The sequence below is a fragment of the Melitaea cinxia genome, chromosome 10, assembly GCF_905220565.1.
Source record: "Melitaea cinxia chromosome 10, ilMelCinx1.1, whole genome shotgun sequence".
Lineage (NCBI taxonomy): Eukaryota > Metazoa > Arthropoda > Insecta > Lepidoptera > Nymphalidae > Melitaea > Melitaea cinxia.
The window spans coordinates 9,577,365-9,594,918 of NC_059403.1; the positions used below are offsets into that span (position 1 = coordinate 9,577,365).

At 34.5% G+C, this 17,554-nt stretch overlaps 1 protein-coding gene and 1 long non-coding RNA gene across 2 annotated transcripts; one reads left to right on the forward strand and one right to left on the reverse strand.

The window, feature by feature from the left end:
* The first annotated feature begins 715 nt into the window (after nucleotides 1–715).
* Nucleotides 716–17,306, forward strand: LOC123657051 (ubiquitin carboxyl-terminal hydrolase 31). The gene is made up of 14 exons (XM_045592649.1): nucleotides 716–1,198; nucleotides 1,271–1,462; nucleotides 1,585–1,719; nucleotides 1,864–1,998; nucleotides 2,158–2,261; nucleotides 2,804–2,924; nucleotides 3,266–3,413; nucleotides 4,096–4,242; nucleotides 9,627–9,811; nucleotides 10,281–10,387; nucleotides 13,378–13,503; nucleotides 14,235–14,330; nucleotides 15,025–16,046; nucleotides 16,119–17,306. Exons 1-14 carry the CDS (start codon nucleotides 863–865, stop codon nucleotides 16,157–16,159), a joined length of 2,895 nt encoding a protein of 964 aa, XP_045448605.1. The 5' UTR covers nucleotides 716–862; the 3' UTR covers nucleotides 16,160–17,306.
* LOC123657072 lies at nucleotides 2,749–3,367 on the reverse strand. Its single transcript, XR_006743648.1, has 2 exons — nucleotides 3,288–3,367; nucleotides 2,749–2,916 (listed from the first exon to the last, which is right to left on the reverse strand). It is a non-coding gene; the product is annotated as an uncharacterized LOC123657072 (long non-coding RNA).
* Nucleotides 17,307–17,554: the final 248 nt, after the last annotated feature.

The window sequence follows — 17,554 nt, forward strand, 5'->3', positions numbered from 1 at the left end:
AATTAACTCGTCGCTTTACAGTGCGACTAAATCTATTTTCGTAGAGTGAAACTCGAAATAATACTGAAATTGCGCTCTTTCGCAGAAAAAAATTAAAAATAGGAAATCCCTACATTTAAAAAGAAATTCGATAGCTTACCAAAATATTGCACATTTATCACACTTTTCAAGAGATTCTTCAGTCGTGCTAAACACTAATTACGCACACACAATTCAAATTTATTAGCCGTAATCATTCATTTATATTTATTGAGTAACGAGCCAATAGCTCAACGTTAACATTATATTAATCTGATAGTACTGCAACGTCAAAATCATCCATCGATATCGATATGTCAATCTCCCACTATGCTCCCTTTATCCCCTATTGCTACTCTAGGCCCCAAATTCGCTCTATGGTGTTTGTTTAGTTTTTTATTATGGGTTACTTATTTTTGATAAAACAATATTATATTGAAAACTATACTATTATGACTATTAAATACTATAATTTTATAACATTATTATAGAAAATATTGCAAATTGTTATAAAACTCCATTACATACGAAAATGAAAAACTATACTAGTATTGAGTAAAACTTTAAAGAACTAGATTTTATGCTGTAGGTAATTTAAGTGTGAAGTAAAAAGATATAATAAAGAGTAGCCGTTACAAATAATGTTTCTTCAAACTCATGAATCTAATTCAATTAAAAAAAATAAATAGTTATGACAGACAACAGATACTCATATAGACAATATGGCGCCTGTATGGCGCTTATGTCAGTAGCTGGTAGCTTTACATATCAATGTTTTTTAATTGGTTTTTGCTAGATTTTTAGAATATAATTATTTAAAAAATAGTATTATCTTTTATTTATTATGTCTGTGAATAATTTATCGTCAGTCCTAAAATCTTGTTCGGAAAGTGAACTAATAAGTGAAATAGCGGAAGCGAATATGACACCAAAACAGGTAGAAGGATCCCGATTAAAGCGTACTTTTACCTTGCCTCGTAATCCCTTTGGGACCTCCAAGCCTAGCTCGAGCAAAAACAAGACAGCTGACAATGATTATAAGCCAACAAGCGCAAATTCTGTAATTAATGTTACGCAAAAGGATGAGGGTGGCTTGGAAAGGAAATTGTTTAGAAGGCCGTCATGGAAAATATTCCTTAATAAGATCGCTCAACACATGAGTACTGTTAGCGTGTCTGGTGTAAGTAGTTATTTAGCATATAAATCACAAATACACGTTTTTAGTGTGTATACTGTAACATTTAACTTGCAGGTTAAATCTGGACCAGTTGTTGTCAACAGTGAGAGAGTACCATGTACTGGTGAGCCCCCATGGCCACCGGGAACTATTCCAGCCGCTACTGGCATCAAAAATCATGGGAATACTTGCTATATGAATGCTGTTCTACAGTGCCTTTCACATACTGATGTTATTGCTGAGTATTTTGTTTTAGAACATTATAAGGTAAGTTTTATGAACTACAACAGTGTAATATTACGTAATATATAATATTTTTTGAGTAATATTGTTATCATTATTTAGTTTGTTTTATTCGTAAAATGATTTGATAATGTTTTATTTTATAGGTTGATTTACAAAAGAGAAACAAAATAAACTCCAAAAAGTATGGAACTAAAGGTGAAGTGACGGACCAGTTAGCAGCTCTATTAAAAGCTTTGTGGGCATGTCGCTATACACCAGATATGAGTACAACATTCAAGGTTTGTTATACATTTGTATAATTATTTATCATTACCTTACCTTTAAACATTATAAACTGCTATTACAAAAATGTATGATGTAATTTAAACAAATATTACACATTAAGATTTAATTTGTTTAAATAATCAATTTTAACCTTACAGGCAGCAGTGGAAAGGCATGGAACACAATACAGAGGGAACAGTCAACATGATGCGCAGGAATTTCTTTTTTGGTTGCTTGATAAAGTTCACGAGGATCTAAATACAGCTACAAAGAAAAAATATAAAACGATTAAAGTAATTAATTAATACACACCTTCATGTTAGTTAAATATTAGATAAGATTTATGTTTAAATATTTATTAGATAACAGTATGGTAATTTTCGTCAAGTTACCTAAACTTTTAAATAAATTGGTGTTTTTAGAATTTTTAATTTAGCATTGTTTTGCTTTAGAATACTGTTGGCAAGTCTGATGAAGTTGTGGCAGCGGAAACTTTAGCTAATCACGCTCGGAGGAATAGCTCCTTTGTACAAGCTGTTTTTCAAGCTCAGTACAGGTAATATATTTTTCAATTTAGTTAATTATTAAACTAGCTGAGCCCTGCAGTTTCGTCCACGTTAATTTGAGAAAAAAATAGCCTTCCTTCTTCTCAAAGCATACCTAACCTTCCTTTTTAAATAGTGCAAATTTTAGTTGTGGATGCCGATAGACCAAGCAATTATTTATAATAAAATGATATATAATTTATGTGGAGTAATTGTGAGGTTTTTTAAAAAGGGTGGTAAACATCTTAAACTTAGTGTATTAATATATATTTAATAAAAAAATATGTTCAAGATACACCTCACTCATTCTTTCAATTATACTAATATAAGGCTGGAGAATTTGTTTGATAATGCTTATATGAAGAACTACTGGTTCAAATTGAAAAATTATATTTGGCTTGGCGGACTACTGTTTACTGAGCAAGACTATGTATGACTATTTAATATTTTAGTTGTTTGTTCAATTAAATTAACACGAGTAAAACAGCTAACACAGCTAATGTTAATATATTTCGTTAAAATTTTTATTTCATATGTAACATTCAAATTGTAGGTCAGCACTCACATGTGCAAAGTGTGAGCGAACATCCTGCACGTTTGATCCATTTCACTGTGTAAGCGTTCAATTGCCTACCCGACCAGCAGCTGCTCAACCATCTCCTTTGCCTGTTAATGTAAGTCTGATTATAGTTTGACTCAAACTAGAAATAAACAAAAAAGTTCTTTTCACAAAAAATATTATGCATTTGCAGTTGCGGGTTTAAGCCCAGCAAAGGGCATACATTTGTATTGGGCATACAGATTGTTGCTGTGGTTGGGTGTTTGTGCTTGTGTATTGTATGCCTTTCTAGACCCCTGTCACAGCAGTAGAATCCTTGTAGGAGGAAGCAGTTTAGTGTGAAGTGTTTATTAAATTGGATAAAATATATTTATTTAATTAGATAAAATAAGATTTAATTTAATTTTTAGTAAAATTGATGCTATATGCTAAAATTATTGATTAATTGCTCTACAGGTAGTATATGTAAATCAGCAACCTCGACAAGTGCGTATTGGTGTGGAGTTGCCTCCAAACTCAACAATGGACGACCTTCGAACATCATTGCACACTGACACTGGGATTGATAGAGATCATATTATATTAGCTGAGATCAATGAAAATGGTCAGTATTAACATCTATACAAGTATCATATACTCTTGCAACCAATTAGCTAAATTAATAAATGTTCACATTGATATCTGAATAAATTAAAAAAAAATTCTTTCTTCTCTGCTATGAATTATGTAATAATCATTTTTATTACAGTAGAAATCAAGTTAAATTAAATATGAATATATTAATAATAATAAACACTTTCATTATGTAAAAATCATATTAAAAATGCCAAATCATGCTTATGTTCCAGGTATTTAGTGATAAAATTCACGTAGAATAAATTGTTAAAATAGTATAAAATATAATTTATTTTTACACTTGTTAGAAATTAGTCATATAGTACCAGAGATCAGTCACATGACAGATAACATTTATAATCCAATGTAAGTTTTGTGTATACTTTCACACTGAGAAATTATGTGTTACTGAGCGTAACATTTTATCGCTTTTGAGTTATTTTATATTTGCCTTAGATTGTATTGCTTATTTTTTTATAGTTTTACTGTTTTGAATTCAAAGTGAATATTGGAGTTTTTGAAAAAAGGTCTATATAAAACTATATTTAACACTTTTATATAGGTTTAATTTTATTAAATTATGAAAAAAACGGGGATAAGGGGTTTAAAAGTCGCTAATAACAATACGTGATTAATGGATAACCCCTAAGTTAATGATTTGGTATGTGCAGGTTGGAGCCCGGGGCGTGCGGCGTGGGAGTCTGCGGGGGTGGAGGGCGGAGCCCTATACTGTGTGGAGGCGCCGCCGCTACTGACGTCACCGACCGCGCCCTACTTGCTGCTGCTGTGGGTCAACATGCTCGAAGGGGAGAGGTTCGGTACGTATGTGCCGTTGTAATCGTAACGAGCTTCCTATACATGCTATTTTAGTAAAATACTAGTTAATTGTTTTTTACTGGAGTGTATCGTTAAATATAACCATAAAGTTACAGATTAACCATATTATATTTTTCAGCACTGACAGTGCCAAAAATATGTACCTACAATAAAACTCCAATTCAATTTTAATAAAAATTTCAATTTTTTACCCATCTGGAATTAAATTTTTCAAATTATCATTTATATTGTATTGTGTTCTGTAAACATGAGATTATGATTCTGTTTTCTCTAAGGCTTCGTTACCCTTTTCCATTGTTTTATTTTAATAAAGAACCGTAAGTATACTAGCCTAACCATTTCTTGCTTAGCAACAGAAATAAAATAAAATAAACATATATAATGACTGATATAGTATCAATTATAGAGATGTTGTTGTCATCAATTGGTACATATATGACAGTGGTTTGAGTTCAAAGTCAAGTACGTCCATTAACACTTAAACATATGGGACCTACCACAAATGTTATTTTGAAATTCTTGATATTTCGGCGACATTGCAAACGCCATAGGCGACTTACCGCGCGTGTTGAATGGTAAAAACTGTACTAATATTTTTTTTTTGTTTAGCATTGTTTAAGATTATATTTTATACACTTCTATATAAATAAAAATATTAGTGGCAAATATAATGTGCATTTTCACTATGATTTGCATTTTCAATGTTTGCATTAAGTGTACGTAACAATATATACATACTAGCTGTTCCCGCGGCTTCGTCCGCGTTGAAATCAGTGTGTTCAAAGTTTTTCCGGCAAACTTTCAGTGAAACTCTCATCGAAATCGGCTTAGCCGTTCCGTAAACCTTACTCTTGAACCGCATGAAAATCCGTTCAGTAGATTTTGAGGGAATCGATCACACACACTTTTGGCGACTTTGTTTTATAATACACTAACTGTTGCCCGCGACTGCTGTATATGTTTCATACAAACTATCAACCCCAGTTAAACCTCCTTAGCCGTGGAATATCGCAAAATCCGTTCTTAGCGGACGTCTACTAACTATAATCTAGCTCTCTGCCAAATTTCATTTTTGTCCATCCTGGATGGATGGACCATCCAGCGGTTTTTGAGTTTTCGTGAAACCACGCTCAAACCAGTTATTATAACATTTATTCCACTCTAAAGTTGATTTGAATACGTCGATTGCTTCTTCACCCTACTTACCTTTGACCACGAAGACTTTTCTTAATTTTAGAAAATGTAAAGAAATCGTTAGGGCTTAGGTTAGAACTGTATGGCGGATGGTTAAGAATTTCCACTTTTTCCTGCTTAAAATACTCAGTCGTTTGACGACCGCTGTGTGAGCTTGCGTTGTCGTGGTGCAGGATGATGCATCGCTTTGAGTTAGATTTTCGAAGTTCGGCGATGACTTGTGGTAAACAAACTGTGGTATAACACTCTGCGTTAACCGTTCTACGATCTTCAAGTGCAATAGTCGCAACATGGCCGGTTTTTCCAACGAACGTGGCCAACATCTTCTTTGAAGTGCTTCGAGAACGAACAACTTTAGTCGGCTTTGGCTCGTTTTGAAAAACCCAGACTATAGATTGTTGTTTTGAATCAGGATCGTAGGCATAGATCCAAGATTCGTCACTACGAATGATGTCGTAGACATGATTTGACTCTCCTCGGTTGAACCTTTGCAGAGTTTTCTTACACCATCTAACGGGTGCCGCCTTGTAATCGTCGAAAAGCAGATGCGGTATCCAACGGCAAACTAGCTTTCTTAAACTAGCCCTTCATGCAAGATCTTCTAAATGGTTGTCCCCGAGATGCCTAATAGAGTCTCTATCTCTCGATACGTCACATGACGATCTTCGAGAATTAGTTGTCTTACAGCAATGATGTTATCTTCAGTGAAGGCGGATTTTAGGCGTCCTTCGCGAGATTTGTCACCAACACTAGTATGTCCACGCTGGTATTTTTAAATACCAGTGTTCGACAGTCCGCAGACATGGGGCTTCATCACTGAACACAGATGTTAGCTCTTCAAAACACTGAAGCGTCAGGTGCGTCAGGTGGAAGTGTCAGGTCTCTTCTAAAGTTGTAGAAAATTATTGCACGAACATTTTCCTTTGAAAGATTCATTTTCGTACGTAACCTGACAAATTCCAATCGACGCTGTGACTTAACAATAGCTTTAATCGTAATACTTTCAACTGTTTTGAGATTCAAAATTTAACCACATTCGATTATAAAACAGTTCCAAATTCAAAATTGTCGGGAAATATGGAAACGACAGAACTTAAAAGGCATGCCTAGTACTTTTGTTTAACAACCAAGTCCAAGAAACTTCGGGCATCTAAAAAACTTAATAAACCGCGATAAAATGCGAAAAAGTTGTTTCAATAACAAAACGTAAAAGATCCGCGAGAAAAGTGAATACGGATACCCTTATTTCTCCCACGGCTAGCCGCGTACACGGATACGGATATCCGGAACATCACTACTACATATATACCTCTAGAGAGATACTTTACAATTAGGTGACAGTAAATTTGATTCATGACTAGTCAAGTTGGCAACTAATTTCATTTTTATTGTATTTAAGTCTAAATATTGTCAATAAAATTAATGAGCACACAATTAAAATATTTGTATCACACGAATGTAATAAAATGTTTTTAAATGCCATCAACGAAAAAATTTATACATCAACTTGACTAGTTAATGATCGAGTTCGCCATGATTATAATAATATTCGGGTAAAGTCGGATCGCTGCCCCTCTCACGCCATACCGCTATCGAATTTGAAATTCCCGCGATTTCCGACTACGTCCGAAGCTTCAATCAGCTGTTACAAGCAATGCAATAAAATGTCTGTCACCTGATTTCGACACCTCAAAAACCGTTTTTTATGTTTTCTTCTTTGAAAGCGCTGTAAGGTAGTTTTTTTTTTTTTTTTTTGAAGAGTGTGTGACACATTTTCTTTATGCCGAAAACATTTCTGACGCTCAATCATCGATTAGTTTTTTAACTGTTAATATTATTGCGAGTTCTTCCATAAGCTACTGTGTTAAGGGACAACACCACTGTGACCCCCTGTTTTTGTTGCCGTTTTTCAAGAATTTTTTTATGTGGGAAAAAAAGAGATATTTCAAATATTTTTTTTTTGTTTTGTTCGTTGTTTATTAAAGATACATAACAAATTTTTTTAAAATTTTCACGCCCCATGGTGGCGCTGGGGAAGCTCCCGCGTCAGGTGCCGTTGCTTCTGCAGTGATTCGCGGCACGCAGCAGAACTGTCTTCAAAGTCGATCTGAAAAAAAATACCGAGTGTTTTCGTTAATAATATGATATTTTGAAGAGAAGTACATAGGATTTTTTCGATATCTCAATAGATAAATAAATTATAGGCTTTTTTCGACGAGAAATTTTGCTCGAAAATCGACTTTAAATTTCAAAAGCGTCCGAATTTTTTAAAAATCAATATTTTTTCAAATCCCTATGTACTTCTCTTCAAAATATCATATTATTAACGAAAACACTCGGTATTTTTTTTCAGATCGACTTTGAAGACAGTTCTGCTGCGTGCCGCGAATCACTGCAGAAGCAACGGCACCTGACGCGGGAGCTTCCCCAGCGCCACCATGGGGCGTGAAAATTTTAAAAAAATTTGTTATGTATCTTTAATAAACAACGAACAAAACAAAAAATTTTTTTTTGAAATATCTCTTTTTTTTCCCACAAAAAAAAATCTTGAAAAACGGCAACAAAAACAGGGGGTCACAGTGGTGTTGTCCCTTAAAAATGAGAATTTAAAAATGAAATGAATGCTTATAGTAATCAGTGGACTTTCAACTATCATTTACAAAATTAAATAAAATTTAATTAAATTTAAGAAAGAACTAAGTCTGTGCTCGTCGCGAGATCTTAAGAGCCATTTCACAAAAATCGGTAACAATCCGCGAAATTGTAATATTTTGACGTCGTTAATCTCAGTGTTGGATGCAATAATGTAATTTATATTCTTGAAATATAATAGAGCAACCTTTGTTGTAGTCCATAGTCAGATCAGAATTTTGATTTATATTATGTGTATAAAATTATTAACCTTTTCATCAGCCTCCTCCCTGGGTAAACGGTCGCAATGTATACTTTGAAGTCCTACTTTTCAATAACCTCTACGTTGAAACCATTTTAAAAAAATATCATAATATGTGGAATATAATTTTGTTGTCCACTATCATAGATTTTTATTCCATTTGTATCTCTATTAAACGATAAAAAAAATTTAAAGTTACGAATATTTTCCAAATAAGTACAATTTTAAAAGCGATATTTCTCTTAGAAAATTAAGAAATTTTAACGAACTATCTTCATCAAAGTAAACTTACATCATTAAGGAATACAATTAAAAGATGTAATTATTTTTAATACATTTTATATTAAATAATAAAAAGATAGTATATATTGCCACGCATCAAGCCCGGTAAATAAGTCGAGCGCTAGCGCTCTTAGAGGTAAGGTCCACGCCAAATTCTGCGCAGCCGTCTCTTTCGCTCACACGCGCCAAGCGCCTGTTGTTATAGCGGATAAAACGCATTTGATACTTTCATAATAAAATATAAATAAAATAAACATATTACGAAAATGACTGTAAAATAATATAATGATAATTTCTGTAAACAAATGTATAATTTAATTTTCTTTTCTCACACTATCAATACAAATAGGCATTTCAATCTGTTTGTCTTGTTATTTGTTAATTAATATGTTTGTCGGTGTCGATGTCATTAAATGCTTTTTTATTCATATCGTAAATATTAGATTCATTCGTAAACTGAAAAAACTAAATCAATTTAAAAAAATTGTTTCATAAAATTGATTTTTTTAATTTTATTTTAAATTTATTGACTGTTGTTATATAACATACTTGAAATTTTTAAAAAAATTAATTATGTAAAAAAATTTTTATACCATAGTTATAATTTTTATTATACATCAGAAAATGATCACGATGGTCTTTTGGTTGTCACACTATACGTACTAGCACAAAGATCGCGCGGCTCGTACGACTCGCGCGATGCGACCAAATTTACCTAAACTTGCAGAGCGTAAAATTGTGAAATGGCTCTTAAGGGCTACTGAGTATGCACCAACGTCTGAATGCATTCCAAGGGCCCTTTGATCTGTGTCCAAAACCGAAATTTATATTGGTGATGAGCATTTACAAGCTCAAATAAGCCAAGCCAAATGCCCTCTTTACTTGTTTGTACTTGTAGACGCTTACCGTGACTTGGCAAGCGTGGAAAGCCATGTTATGAATATATCTACCAACGTATCCGACAATAATTAAATCGTGTTGTTTAACTGCTGCCAGGCTCTCCATACGCGATGCAAGTGCCACGCGAAATATCGTACGAAGATCTTCAGAAGCTGATGCTAAAGGAGATGTGCCAGGTGGTGGCGGAGCGAGTACTTGAGAACGCTCAGGGAGCTGATATCTTCAAAGCTAGAATTGCAGAGGCTCACCGACCAAGAGACTCCGCGTATTTGCAACCCGAGGTAATTTAGTATTAGTACTACATTCAGTTTCCATTGAAACTTCTAAATCTCTTAGTCTTCTGAAGCAATAATTATCAAGAGCTTTTTTGAGATCATTAAACCTATACTACTTTGTACACCATTGTACATCCTTAAGAGGTATTTTTTTTTAATACTTGTAATATTTAACTTAAAAATGTAAATATGAAATCTCTATCATCCTAAGAAGTAAAAACTTAGCCATATAAATTTCCCAGAATTAAAAAAATATTATATCCCAAAGGCGCGTAAATTAAACATTTAGGCCCTTGGAAAAAAGTTTTTTTTTTTGTTTTCATTTATAGCATTGGTATGGCTATTTTTACGTAGATTATGGAAGAAGATGACATGAAAAGGTACAGATAAATATTGATAGAAGAACAGTGTTAATATTAATAGATTAGATTAGAGGAAATATTAGTATAATAATAATAATTGTCATTTGTTACAGTTACCGCATCCATTGTTTGCTCTGGACGTAGAGCAAGCACTGTGTGCTCACGACAAGTATCCGCACTTACGTCTCGAACTACTCTGGGATCCTGCTCACAGAGACAGGTGTGTTCTTGCATATATCCCTATGCTATTGGAATATGCACGGTTTTATTTTAGTCTAGTCTATGCATATGTTTATAATTCCCACGACTGTATCTATTTTATTACTTTTTGGTTTTTAGTACATTTATCTTAAACATTGCAATGTATGTTTAACATAAAACCGTTTAACTTAAAAAGTTTTTTTACCTATTTTTTTATTTATTTATTCTTAATGTACACCAAAATACAGACACATATAAAGAAAGATACAATACAAGATGTACAAAGGCGATCTAAGCTAAATAGCGATTTCTTCCAGATAACCTCTGGGTACTGGACACGATACAGTTACAGCGGTTTGAAGTGTTAATAAACTAATTGTTTATATTAGAGATGCCACGAATATTCGGCGATTATTCGGTATTCGGCTATTCGGCCTCTTTTTTCGCTATTCGGTATTCGGCCGAATATGGTTAAACATTTGGCCGAATACCGAATAGCATTTTTTTTTAATTCCTACTAACTGTTTTTCCGCGACTCGTAACTCGCTCGCTCCGCGTAAATTATAGCCCATGTCCTTTCTAAGGCTCTAGAGTATCTGTGTACCGAATTTCATTTAAATCGGTTCAGCAGTTTGGGCGCAAAATCGTGATAAACAGATTTACTTCCTTATTTATGATAAAATACAGTAAGGATTACCAAATAAATTATGAAAAAACTCAAAATATTACTCACAAAGATATTTATTTAACCAAAAAAGAACTTATAAATTAATATTTAAAATCTACCAGTGGTAAGAAACAGACACAACAAACAAACTGCCAGTTTATTGTCATCACTATAAATTTCATAATAGTTCCAAATAGGCGATTTCTTATTAAATTGATTCATTTTGCTTTTCTCGAACAAACGGTGATATTTCTTATGGTAATCAATCAAATTAAATGTTATATTTTATTATACAGTAAGTACGACGCATCAACGACCAACAAATAAAACAGGTTGTAACACGACCGCGAAGTACGTATTACTTCAGCGATGTATGTTTAAATTCGCACGGTGACGAATTGTGTCTTGTCGCCCGCGAAAAGTACTAAGTGTGGCCGAATATTCGGCTGCCGAATGTTCGGCGCTTCGGCCAAGAGCCTCGCCGAACATTCGGTATTCGGTATTCGGCCAAATTACTATTCGTGGCATCTCTAGTTTATATGTTTAATATTAAAAAAATAGGTAAAAAAACTTTTTAAGTTAAACGGTTTTATGTTAAGCATACATTGCAATGTTTAAGATAAATGTACTAAAAACCAAAAAATAATAAAATAGATACAGTCGTGGGAATTATAAACATATGCATAGACTAGACTAAAATAAAACCGTGGGGCACGTCAATTGTCTACAAATTATCGACTTAATGTGCGATAGAAGAATCGTTTAATTCGTCGACCTTTCATTTGATACCCATGTTGATGGGATTGATAAAACCTAAGTTATCCGCCATTTTGTAGAGGCCGCCATCTTGGATTTTAATTTTATATAGTACATTGATTATACTGGTTGAGCACTTTCATTTGATACCCATATTGATGGGATCGATAAAACCTACGTTATCCGCCATTTTGTAGCGGCCGCCATCTTGTATTTCAATTTTTTATAGTATATTGTATTCTGCTTGTTGAGCCCTTTCATTTGATACCCATATTGATGGGATTGATAAAACCTACGTTATCCGCCATTTTGTAGCGGCCGCCATCTTGGATTTCAATTTTTTATAGTATATTGTATTCTGCTTGTTGAGCCCTTTCATTTGGTACCCATATTGGTGGGATTAATAAAACATAAATTATCCGCCATTTTGTAGCGGCGGCCATCTTGAATTTATAATGATAATGAATAAACATAATTGTATTGTCACCAAAATCCAAAGTGTATACAAAATTTCAGATTAATCGGTTGACAGGAAAAGGGTGAAATTTGAATTACTAAATTTGACCCAAGAATAAAAAATAAAACAAACGGGGTGAGCTAAATAAAACCGTTTAAAAATATGAGGCATTATCAGACAGGTAGATATAAACTACGATATGATAGACTTAGGGGGCGTCCATAAATTACGTGAGGTGTTTTTTAAATTTTCTGTCCCCCCCCCCTGGTGAGATGTCGTGAAATTTCATTCAACCCCCTCCCCCAACCCCCAATCTCACGTGAGATTTTTCAAAATGTGGGTTTCTTACGTAAAAGAGTTGGATTGTTATTGTAAAAAAAATGCTACGTGCTTTTATTTACGACTAGTTAAGACTAGTAATCAATATTTCTGAGAGTTCAATTATAAGTGTAATAAAAAATTAACAATAGAATACTTAAATCGTAACTACTGTGATTAAAAAAAGAATATCTACTCTAATTCATGCGCGATCTCAAAGAGACTATTGGAACCAACATGTCCATATGATTTTCAGTAAAATCATCTGCTCCTTCAACTTCGTTCGTAAATACCGAAAACAAAGGACGGGCTACACTGTACCGTAAATTCAGAGTAAATTGAGCTATTTGGTATAAAACAAATATGGTCGTTTGACAGTCAGTAGATGTATAACGTCAAAATATGAATGAAATTATTTTCTTTCGAACGAATTAGTGAATGATCTTAATTGTATTACGATTACGCTTAAGATTAAATCTTAAGCATGTGCAATCTGGATTAAATGGACCAAAATAATATATATTTTTTTGTTTCAATCAGAAAAAAAAATTGCGTGATATTTGCCCTCTCTCCAACGTAAGATTTGATGAGATTTGACTCGACCCTCTCCCCCCCTTAAACATCTTACGTATTTTATGAACCCTTTCGATTAAAACAAAAATCATTAAAATCAGTCACCCAGTACACCCAGTCAAAAGTTCTGAGGTAAAATAATAAAAAAAAATACAATCGAATTGAGAACCTTCTTTTTTTTTTGAAGTCGGTTCAAAATAAGAATAAGACATTAATTGGGCGATATTTTCGATTATAGCATTATCCGCGAAGCAGGCGATGCGTGTGAAGTGCACGTGTCGGCGGCCGCCAGCCCGCTCACGCTGCACGCCTGCCTGGCGCACTACACGCGCGCCGAGCACCTGGCGCAGGAGGACGCCTGGAGGTGAGCCGTCGTCTTATGTCTGTGGGTGTGGGGTGCGGGGTGCACGTGTCGGCGGCCGCCAGCCCGCTCACGCTGCACGCCTGCCTGGCGCACTACACGCGCGCCGAGCACCTGGCGCAGGAGGACGCCTGGAGGTGAGCCGTCGTCTTATGTCTGTGGGTGTGGGGTGTGGGGTGCGGGGTGCACGTGTCGGCGGCCGCCAGCCCGCTCACGCTGCACGCCTGCCTGGCGCACTACACGCGCGCCGAGCACCTGGCGCAGGAGGACGCTTGGAGGTGAGCCGTCGTCTTATGTCTGTGGGTGTGGGGTGTGGGGTGCGGGGTGCACGTGTCGGCGGCCGCCAGCCTGCTTACAGTGGATAACTGGATACGGTGTGTTTATCATAAAAATTTATCATATTAATATTTTAGAAGTACAGTTACAAGCACCAGTCATAATTTATTTTTTCATAAATATGAAATGTACTTTGTATTGTTTTCCTTGGCTTACCCAAAGATTGAGATCATTGTGTATATTTCCACAAGGAATTCTATACACTATTATTTAAATTTAAAATTATTAAAACGTATGTTTAACCATTTGTCACAGTCATGCGTTTTCATTATTTCACAGCTTGCAATTATTTATGTTAAAGTCACTATTATTACAGTTATTATATTGATTGCTTTGATTGCAATATTAAAATATGATTTTAATGTATAGGTTTAATAGTAAAATGTTGTTTGTTACAGGTGCCCTCAATGTCAGAGATACATGCCTGTTGTGAAAACTCTTGGTCTATGGTCTCTTCCCGACATTTTAGTTATACATCTAAAGAGATTTCGACAGTAAGTACAAATAGACTTTAACATTTAATATTTAATAGGGAATACTTTAAATCTATATTTATATATATATAAGAGATTTCCACCTATATATTGACTCATCACGATATCTCTGGAACTCCAAATTTAGTAGGAATCTCCTAAATGTGATGTAGAAATGATCAATGAGCGGATTTTATGATAACTCATCTCCAATAAGGATTGCGGGGGTGGGCGTTAACAATGAAAATTTTAAATGTATGTAACTCCGAAACTACCGAAACAATTTTTATCAAGTTTTGTAAGCATCTGTAATTTGGTCTAACTTGGAAGATATGGCAGTTTTTATCTCAATTGGACCCAGTAGGTGGCACTGCTATCATTATGTAGCTCCGAAACTACTAAACCAATTTATATAAAATTTTGTAAGAATGTGTAATTTGGTCCACCTTGGGAAGCAGGGTAGTTTTTATCCCAATTGGACCCGATAGGTGGCGCTGCTATCGATATGTAACCCCTACACTATTGAACCAATTTATATCAAATTTTTTAATTTGGTCCAACAGTATATAGAGAGGTAGGGTAGTTTTTATCTCAATCGGACACGCTGAGTACTGCTATTGGTATGTAAGCTATAAAAATTGGTAGCTGTTTTCCGGGTAGGACAACGTCTGCCGGGTCAGCTAGTATTTTTTATATAATAATAACTATTTTTCAGACAAGCTAAAGGCCGTACAAGTACAAAACTCACGACGATGGTAGAATTTCCAATCGACGATTTCGACATGACTCCCCACCTCGTAAGAAGAAACCCACCTAATGTTGAGTCGCCGAGTCACTCGCGATCTCCACGTCGAAGGCACTCCAAGACCCCCACCAAACCCCAAGAGAATATTTACGACCTCTATGCTATTTGTTACCATCACGGTGATGATTTAGAAACGGGTCATTATACAGCAGCTTGTAAAAATCCATACGACGGTCACTGGTACAAGTTCGATGATTCCAGAGTTACGCCTGTCGACGATGAAAATATTTACAGCGAGCTTGTTAATAATTCGGCCTACATGTTGTTTTATAAACGTAAAAAACCTAATGTTGTACATTCTTGTTCCACGGAAGAGGGAGGGCATTGGGCTTTGAGGATGCCAAAGTTTGTAAAACTATCGGATAATCTGAATGAAATAACTGAACTTAAGGAGGAAATAATCAAAGACTCGAACGAAAAATTGAGTAATGCTGAATCTAACCTCGATAGCGCAACGAGATTTAACCCATCGCCCTCTAGAAGTATTTCGAATATTCTAGAGGACAAAATAGAATCTAGTCCGGTTCGGGCGGCAAACGTCATACCTACTACGACGTCAATTATCCAATCTCCCACCATCCAGCGACCTCTAATCGTCGAAGTGAACTATGATGCTACAAACGGCGATTTGAGTGACTATGAAAACGAATCGAGCTTGTCCATAGAGCCTTATATTCACAAAGACGTTCATGTGAATCCTAAAATGACTCCCGTGGACACGAGGAGGCCACGTTCGGTCGATTACCCGACAAGGTCCAGTACGTCACCTTCGTCTAGAGATTCTAATAGGAATTACGAGAGCTCACCTTTGGTAGCCAGTATTAATGAAGTCGAATATCACCCCACTACCGAAGATTTAATGTTATCGATGTTCCAAGAGTCCAAGTACATCGTGCCCAGGCATCACATCGCCGGGGAAACTCACAGGACAGGTTTGTGTCTTCACAATTGAAATGTTTTGGTTTAGTGGAACCACGAGAGTATAAAACGTTTTAATGTTGCAGGTGAGAAGTCTTCCGTATGGAAAACTCGAATATCCACATGAGAGCAGCTTATAACCGTTGTATTGTATAAAAAGTCTTTAACCTTATTTATTTTAAATGTACTCCTAGATCTGAGGATTCCGTATAGTTGACCGTTATGTTGTTTTAAATTGTATATTTATAGCTAGGAATATTTTGTTAAAATAAATATATATGGGATAATAGATTTATAAATATTGTCAAGTTGGCGAGTTCTTTTCAAAACTACTTTTACAAAAGTACTGTAATACGATCTATGCGATTCGATGCGATGTAACGAATTATGAACTTTTATATAATCACTTTTTAGATAAGAAAGCCCAATTTGTGTGTTATTATTTCAAAATATATTTTATCGAATATGATTTATGTGCGAAGTGCTAGAAACTCCTTATTGAAAACAATCCCAGATTACATCATATTCTACTCGAAATTTAGTTGAATAAAGCTAGGTATAGGATGTGAGTACATTGTTCTTATGTATAGTTTAGCAATAGTCAGTAGTGATTAAAGACATAAAAGAGTTTTGTCATTACAATACCACACTTGTGCCTTGGCTCTAGGGTGTTAATTTGTTACTATAACTTATACAATGTACGATACGATTTTCCGACGTATGAAAATGCATTATTAAAACAATAAAGCTGATGGATTTGTTTGCTTCAATGCGCTGATCTCAGACGGTACTGGTTCGAACTGAAAAATTCCTTCTGTGTTGGATAACCTATTTACCGAGAAAGGCTATTATAGGCTATGTAATATTTTAGTACGTTTTTTTTTTAAATTAACGCTAACGAAACACTGGAGTACCAGCTAGTGATGTAAGAATTATAAAACATGTCATAGACATGGACTTAATATGGGCTGAATACCAGATACGATTAATTTTATACTTATTGAAAATAATATATATGTTAAAGAGTATGAAAATTCTGCAATGTGTCTCGAGTTCTCCTACAGTTGTAGGAGACAAGTTTATGACCATAGATTAAAGGCTTACGATAAAATATTTTGCAAATTACATATAACTTTAGAATCATATGATTATATGTAAAATATTGTAAATATATACGGGGCTTTGTAATTTGATTATAATATACATATTATAGATAATTATACTTTTTATACCAAATGATATTCTTTCGTTCAATAAACATCTTTTTATGTAAATATTGGTGACGTTAATGTATCGATGCACATAGGTAAGAAAGTACCACGATGTGATTATATAAATTAATTTAATTTTTGTAAAAGACAATTATAGTAAGTGTAATAATGTTAGTTCCTAAATGCTAACAAAGTTTGCCGATTTTGTGAAAGTAAAAAGTATAAAGTTGTATGAAAATCAAAGAGTTGTTATATTTCTATTTTAAACGCACTGTTTAAATAGAATATGTTCAGACATAACTATAACCGCA

Bases quoted from the DNA above. Each gene is read 5' to 3' on its own strand.
- LOC123657051 (XM_045592649.1), top strand. From the start codon at position 863: ATGTCTGTGAATAATTTATCGTCAGTCCTAAAATCTTGTTCGGAAAGT. The intron at 2,262-2,803 runs GTAATATATTTT...TTCAAATTGTAG, and splicing joins GTTTTTCAAGCTCAGTACAG to GTCAGCACTCACATGTGCAA. The intron at 4,243-9,626 runs GTACGTATGTGC...AACTGCTGCCAG, and splicing joins GCTCGAAGGGGAGAGGTTCG to GCTCTCCATACGCGATGCAA.